The sequence below is a fragment of the Cyprinodon variegatus genome, unplaced genomic scaffold, assembly GCF_000732505.1.
Source record: "Cyprinodon variegatus isolate N-32 unplaced genomic scaffold, C_variegatus-1.0 Scaffold640, whole genome shotgun sequence".
Classification (NCBI taxonomy): Eukaryota; Metazoa; Chordata; class Actinopteri; order Cyprinodontiformes; family Cyprinodontidae; genus Cyprinodon; species Cyprinodon variegatus.
The window spans coordinates 308737-316792 of NW_015151093.1; the positions used below are offsets into that span (position 1 = coordinate 308737).

At 36.4% G+C, this 8056-nt stretch overlaps 1 protein-coding gene across 1 annotated transcript in view; it reads right to left on the minus strand.

Annotated features, from left to right (window-relative positions):
* Positions 1 to 1611: 1611 nt before the first annotated feature.
* LOC107096648 (transmembrane protein 184B-like) overlaps positions 1612 to 8056 on the minus strand; it is a 15089-nt gene continuing 8644 nt past the window's right edge. Inside the window, exons 4-9 of the mRNA XM_015393398.1 lie at positions 6588 to 6678; positions 6388 to 6463; positions 4793 to 4884; positions 4240 to 4409; positions 1969 to 2163; positions 1612 to 1759 (exon numbers count right to left, since the gene is read on the minus strand). Of these exons, the coding sequence (XP_015248884.1) occupies positions 1674 to 1759; positions 1969 to 2163; positions 4240 to 4409; positions 4793 to 4884; positions 6388 to 6463; positions 6588 to 6678 (710 nt within the window). The 3' untranslated portion in view covers positions 1612 to 1673. The remainder of the gene's footprint in view (positions 1760 to 1968; positions 2164 to 4239; positions 4410 to 4792; positions 4885 to 6387; positions 6464 to 6587; positions 6679 to 8056) is intronic.

Consider the following 8056-nt stretch of genomic DNA (forward strand, 5'->3'; position numbering starts at 1 on the left):
AAAGAGTATTTCTGAAGACCTAATATCATAGTGGTAAGACCTGCAGAACGCTGCACCATTATCACTATAATTCTATCCCTACCAGACATTTTAAAGTTTTCAATGTTTAAGTAATATGAAATGTTTACTAACTTTGGTTCAGTTCGGCACTCCAACTGTTCACACATTATTTTCTTCAGAAAGACCTGAACACACTACAGCAGCACTACAGGGGTAATAAGGGAATCCTCTTAGGGTTGCTGCAGCTAATCTTCATAAGATCTCTTCAGATCATACTTTGAGTCTGTGATCTACTCTGGTTGTAAACGTCTCATCATTTGAAAGCTGTCGACAGAACGAGGGATCAGAGATCTTCTACCTCTCATCCAGGAAGATGCTGAACCGTAATGACCATCAGCAAAGGCAGAAACATGGAACCAATGAGGAGTCGTGAACCTCTGATCCTACAAGTGTCCTTCTAATGTTGGAAATCTGTCGATTAACAGCTTCTGATGAAAAGTATTTATCTTTTTCCTTTCCTCAAGGTGGAGTTAACACTGAATATGTGCCTTTGCTTTAAAACACAATACATACTAACTAAACTTGGTAAGTATTAGTAAAGTATTACTTTATGTCACTTTATGAATGACAAAGTTGGCTGCTAAAACTAAATTAGGCAATAAAAAACTATTTGGATAACAATCCCATAAACCATTTTAGCAGCGGAATAAACTCTGTTTATGACTGCGAGGAAAAAAAAAAATTAGTTTGACCTTTTAAATTTACAAACCACCTTTTATTTTTACCTTCTAGATTTTAGCTAGAATAAAAAAGACATTCAGTCATATAAAAAGGAAACAAAAAATATTTTAACAAAATTACCAGTTATTAAAATTTTTAAGAGCTAATGAGAAATAAAAATAATTTTAAATAGTGTGTAAACTACAAGAAAATATAGCATGGAAACATTAAAATATGCCCAAACAAGCTTTTTAAATTGTTGTATTTCAAACACTTGAGATAAGCAGAATTTTAATTCCTTTAACATAAAATTTGTAGTTTTGGAGCCGTTAATCGAAACGATTTTCTTGTTAAACTGAGAGGGGAAAAAAACTCATATTTACTCATATTTAAATATCTGCAGATCCTGAGACTTTTCCAATACCGGAGCTCTGTTTGCTTTAGTGTTTTTTTATTTAAGAGGCTGTTATAATTATTTAATTTCCCATTGGCATAAGTAAAAAAAATTATGAACTGAATTAGCTCCTTTCTACAAGCAAGCATAATAGTAACAGGAGTATCTCAAAAGGGAGTCATAAAACCAGAAAATTATGTCTCCATTCTGGGAACCGATATGTAACTCTATATCTAATAAATCAAAGACTGATTCCTATAAAGGGGAAAACTTTCCTAAAGTTTAGGATTTTTTACCCTAAATTGAATTCATTATAGAAACAGAATGAATAGATCTGCCGCTATGGATCAAGTCCACTTTCAATGATACTCAATCTGGAATTTCCTTCAATATCAGGACCAATGCTGATATTGCTTTGGGATCTGTGCATCTCTAACATTAACTGAATTATGCAAACAGAAATGAAACAGCAGCTAAAACAGATTTTAAATTATAAGAAATTATTTCACAGAACATTGAGACGAGCCACCAAAGCAATAGATCACTAAACACGATAGAATCAGCCTTCTGACACACAGTGGGGGGGTAAAGAAGAAAGAGAGCCGACGTTGGTCCTACCGTATTGTCCGTAGATTGGAAAGGAGCCTTTAGGTGCAGCAGAAGAAGAAAGTCAGGAGGAAAATAAAGACAGAGCAGAAGGAGAGAGAACAGCCAGTGTTATTAGTTGACTGAGTTATAGACAGGAATCAAAGAGGAGGGAGGGACGGACAAAGAGAGGTTAGATCCTTCCAGAAACACTCAGACTGTATCAGGAAAAGAAGAGCTTTGTCCAAACTACAGACGGCGTCGCCTACCGTAGGAGTCCAGCCGTTTGTCCATGTAGACCTTGTAGGTAAAGGCGTGGCGCAGCGCCACAGCAGCGAAGAACATCTCGATGCAGATGATGAAGTTCTGGTATCCGGCCGCCACCGTTCCTTCTCCCACTGAGAAATCGGCAGAGTTGATCTGAGGAATGGCGCCGCATTTCTCCAGGATGGCCAGAAGCATCCCTGCATCAAATCATCATCCGACAGAGGCCAGTTAGTTTCAGTTGGGATTTAAAAAAGCCTGATCTCATTGCTTAACACACATTGTCCTAGGAATACATGCTGTCAGTTTGGACTTCTTTGAATTACCTTTTTTAATGCTTTTTTCATCCAGTGTTTCTGAGTATTTATACAAAATTAAACTGCTTCAGTCATTAACTACCGTACTGACCAGAATATAGGGTGACCCTGATTATAAGACGACCCCCTCTTACCAAGACCAGTTTTTAGGATTTCGTTTGTTTGAAGAAGACTATTTTATTTTGAAGTGCTAAGAATTTCATTGAAATAATATTGCATTGAAAGATTTGTGCATTTAAACAATAAAAAGTAAAAAGAAAAAAAAACACAGTAATAACATTTAGTTGAAATCTTGGAACACTTCAACTGAAATGTAATCTGAACCTCTCACCCTAAACTTTGCAATTTTTTCATAGCTTTTCTTTAGCTGTTCGCATCTTTCTTGTCTTTTTAAACGTGTCATTGCACTCTGTAACTTTGAATTTCTCTGCTGCCTGACTGTTGTTTGATGCCTTCGCTGCGTTGACCACCATTATTTTAAAATTGCTGTCGTAACTCAGCCTCAAACATCTTTAAACTTGTCTGACTTTTGATCCACTCCGTTCTGGGCAGCGACTCTCCATTTGTAGCATCTTTGTCACTTCTCTGTTGTGACAGAAAGATGACCCCAGCCAATGTGAGGTCACCGGCTTTACTAAAAACTGGCAACCTCTCCTGTTGTGTTCGTGTAGCGAACCCCAGACAACTGTCACACAGGGATTTTCTCTCATCAGTTTAGCTTCAAAATTACTGATATAGTCCAAATATTTTAATGAAGGCTCCATGAGGCCTCAGTCTAATGAGACTAAAACACTGATAACTGTGAAGGGCTGAACCATTCAACAATAGGAGGCCAAAGAATTGGCTAAATACATTAAGATGTTCATGAACAACCAAGGAATCACTGAGATTCACCAGCTATGGACTGAAGAGCGAGGGATTCCCTAGAATTGGACGCCTATTAACCGAGAGGGAAAGATTTGGAAACTAAATGGAAGCTTTAAAGTTTGTTACTGCATACATGAATAAACCGACAGCCTTCAAAAGAATCGTTTTAGGATCAGACAAAAAAATAAAAATAAAAGACTGAACAATTTGGCTGACATGAAAAGAAGCATGTTTAGAGAGGTGAAAGTGAGGCTTTCAAACCACAAAGCACTAAACCAGCAGTTAAACAGGTGGTGGCAGAATCATGCTGGGGTACTAGAGAACAAACTGACAAAACTAGTTAATCTAACAGGACAATGAACCCAAACAGGCCTTTAAGTTTGTATGGCATGGATAAAGTGGGCTAACATTAAGCCCTGAACTTAATCGTAAAATCACAACTAAAGATAAAACAAATCTTACTTGCACGTTTTTTTTTTTATCATGCAATTTTTCCACCCTAAATAAAACAAAAAATATATTGCAGCTTTAAAAAAAAAAAAACAATAAAAAAATGAATTAATTTAAATCCAATCAATACAAAAGACGAGTTGTAAAAACTTTTGATTATATTTGAATCCTTTTAAACACATAATTCATGAATGATTAAAATCCTGATGAACATTTCTGATGTTGGCCAAACAAAGAACTCTTTATGTATTTACCTTCATTTACCTACATTGAAACTCTTTAACTAATGCAATCATTTAACTTTATTATTGGTGTCTCAGGCCTATTGTATTTTTTATTAACAGAACACCTTTAAAGTCCTTTTCTGTTTCAGTTTATTTGAAGGAACATAAATTAAGAATCAAACCAATCAGAACTCAGTGACACAAGGAACTTAAAACTTGCAAAAAGTAAACTTGCAAATTGATAAACATTTAATGAAATTGTTATTATTAGATAGAAATTTAATAGAAAGATTTGGATCAATATCCATTTTGCTGCCATTACAAATTTTTATCAATATTATATAGGCTATATATACAATTTTCCTTTTCCTTTTCTGTCATAGAGGTTAAACAAGCTAACAGGGTTTAGCGTTCTCACCCTGCCAGAAGGAGAGGAAGATGACAGACTTCACCATGAAGAACTTGAGCACGGGGTTGTAAGGGACCAGCAGCTCACGCGTGGCAAAGTAAAAGAGGAAGAGCGCGTAGAGCGACAAACTGACAGAGATGTTATAGATGATGGTGACATACAGATAGCCGCTGGCCACACTGGAGAGGACAGAGAAAATAAGGTTTAGTAACCATTAGGAAATAAACACAGGGATAACCAGTAGTGGACTTGGTTAAAGGGATGAAGGATAAAATATTTGATTCAATTTAATTCAGTTTATTTCTATTGCGCCAATTCACAACACGTCATCTTAAGGTACTTTAAAGTTTAACCAGATCATCCAGTAGAACTGATTAAAAGTTTTCTATCTAAGGAAAACCAGTTGATTGCATCAACTCATTGACTTGAAGGCAACCCCACAAACCAAGCATGGTTGTAGTGACAGTGAAGAGAAAAAAACTTCCTTATAATATAATTTTATCCAAACATTCTGATGTTGAGAAATTTTTGTGTACAGAAAACATTGCGGTTAGACTCTTACTTAAAGTCTCCATCTTTGTATTTCCCAAAGGCCTGAAGGATGACGGTGATGACCGCCATCAGAGGTTTAACCACACAGAACTGGAGCGTGGCCTGAGGACACAGAAGATGATGGTTTAGAGAAGGCTACTGCAAGAATGTTATTACATACATTATGATAGATGAAAGCCAGCTAGGGATTGGATGGCCAACTTCTAAATGCACCCCATGGGACATTTAATTAAAAAAATTCCCCCATCCCTGTTTTATTGTAGTAGGACCTATAAACATATGTGGCTATACTGAGATTAAATTACTGTTGCTGTCACTGTCGAATACGAATACTTACTTACAAATCTGTTTTAAAAGTATTTAAAAAATAATTATATCATCAAATAAAAACAGATTTTTATCAGTGAGTGCAGTGAAATGAGCACAGGTGAACGATTTGACTTGTAAACGACTTCATCGCTCTTTTTCCAGTCAGTCAGGCAGTTGGTTTAAAGTCAGAGGAAGCAAAAGAAGGGTTAGCAACATTTTAAAGGGAAAATTATTCAGTAAATTCAGCCGTGCATTCAGGCTGCTACAACAGAGCTAATCTTCGTGCGCTAAATAAAAATTGGTAAGAAGCAGCAACCTGACCTGGACCCGTCTAGAAAAGATCCTAGGGAAGGTAAATAACCAGCTTAAGCATATAATATAGATTAATTTGAATGATAATAATGTTTGCTGACATCAGAATATCCAAAACGATTTAATATTAAATTAATTCAATAAGAAAGTCTACAATCAAAATGATCTGATATTATCAAACACAATCATATCAGCGCACAGAAATGTAGTTTATTAAAAACAATCAAAATGGATCAGCTGTTCACAATCTGACACAGCATGGCTGAAGCTACCAAATCCAAAAGATGAGAACACAGATCAATAATGCGATTTGCATGAATGTAATTAAAATCTTTATATCAATATGGATCGACGTGTTGCTACACGCTGAGAAAGTTCAGGAAGGCTGAACATCTAGAGGTGTTTTCTTTCTCTCTTTTAAACTTTAAACCTACAGTACAGCTGTTATGGAAGCTGCTGAACTTGATCTGACGTCTAAATAAAAAGAAAGAGTTCCTTTCCTTTGGGAACAAGTTGTTACTTTTCAGGTCCAAAATTAGTCTAAAGTCCTTAAAGACTAACAGGTCCAAGTCATTAAAACGTCTTCCCTGAAACATTAATGATGATAAATATTTTATGTTCTTACTGTCGGTATTTTGGTTGGTAAACTTTGACTTTAGTGTATGAATTAAGTAATTTCGAGTAAAGAGTCTTAAGTCCAGGTTAACAGACAAGTTATTAATATTTAATTGAAAACAAAGTCGTAACCCTCTTCTAATAGGACAGAATCTCCTTTGCTATTTAAAACTAATAAAATAATCCTCATGGCAGAAGGGCTAGAAAAACATTTCTTATTCCATTAATTATGTCTCTGTAGGAGGAACTGGGAGTGTTCATCTTTTAAATAAACAATGAGTCAAATCTTTTTTTAAACAGTACAATAATCAGATTGTCACAGAACTGAAGGTAAATGCATGCAGCAGGAAAAAGCAGGAGGATTTATACCTGTTTGCAAAACCTGAGGAAACCGATGGAGTAGGCCTTCCCCCACAGACAGCAGGTTCCATACATGCAGCTGGATCTACAGGAAGGCAACACAGGCGCAGCGAACATTTCTTAAGAATCTGGGTCATCGCCATGGAAAATAAGTGAAGCCGATAGTAAAGATTAAAACTGCAGCTCAGCTGGCAGCCTGGGAAACTTACTCGATGGGTTTTCCTCGGATTTCAGCCATAATGGCGCTTTCTCCGCCCAGATATTCATAACACAAACTAAGAAAGTTGTAGATGACAAAAGCTGAAAAGGGAACAAATACAGGAAAAAAGGTTTAGCTTTTATTAAGCACAAAAAAAAAACAATTATTCGTAACTTCACTGAATTCTCTGGAAAATAAAGCAAAGCTTCATCTTAAAACAACGACACATCTAAAACAAATTACACTGTTTTATATGAATAGATAAAATAATTCCTAAAAACACTCAGACGTTAGGCAGCTATAACAGAAGCATTACTCAGTTGTGAGATCTTCACAGCGCCTGACACGTGTCTCCTAATTACAGCTCTGTTTTGCTGATTCTGCCAGATTCAGGCAGAGAAATGAATCACAGCCATCTGCTGGTTAATACTAAAACACCGGGCTCCAACGTGGCGGTGGATCAGCAGGGTGAGAGGGAACCTCTGGGAACACATTCGAGGAAAACAAACTCCTGGAACAGCTTCTGTTCGTGGAACGCTGCCACTAATAGAGATACAAGCCTGATGTCATGGTTGGGTCTGTTAAGACGCCATATTGTTCTCCTGCTTAGTCCCAGTGGTCTTTTGCAGGCATGGATTTTAACATCAACATCAAATTGTTAGGCTAGAACCACAAATAATGATGTAACTACCACTTTTTTTTTAAGTGAGGATCAGATTGATATGCAGGCTTTATGTCGTTTTATCAAATAAGAATCAAAAATGTCTGTGGTTATACTGTGAGAAAATGCTTAAAGGGTGTGAATAATTTTGAAAACTTCCAAGATTTGAACAAATCAAAGACCAAGGAGTGAGAATCTAGACATATTTAAGACCTAAAATTAAGATGAGAAAGCAGCTTTTTAACGACGTCTTTAAAAATCTGCAAAGAAATGGAAGTATTAATCAATTCATTGAGTTAGCAGACGGTTTCATCTGCTGCCCCACAGATGCCAGCTCCACTCTGCCTGCACTCTGCATTTTATTTTAGTGTCTAAGGTGGCTGAGTTTGAATCTGCAGCCAGAGCTCAGTCAGCAGCACAGTGCTGGCTTTGTTAGAGTTGCATAATCACAGATGCTGTGTTTTTCCCTCTAAAATGAACTTGCGCCTTGTCGCTTGACAGGGCCAAGCATTCCATGAAAGGAAAACATTGTTCATGGAAACCTCTAGGAGAAAACAAACAAGAATAATTATTTCAATAGAGCATAAAGCAGCAAATAGTCATTTGTTTGCATTATTACAAGGTTGTAAATACATTTTAAATGCTTCACTGTGCACATAAAAAAGTAAGCTGTTACGTTTCTTTTATTGGAATCAGATTTTTTGGTATTTCCAGATATATGAAGTAAAGATTTGATCTCCATTTCTTCTTAGTGTTTGCACGTTTTCCTTTCAGCTGACCTGGTCCTGTTTTTGGTTTGAAAATGTTCTGACTCTGAA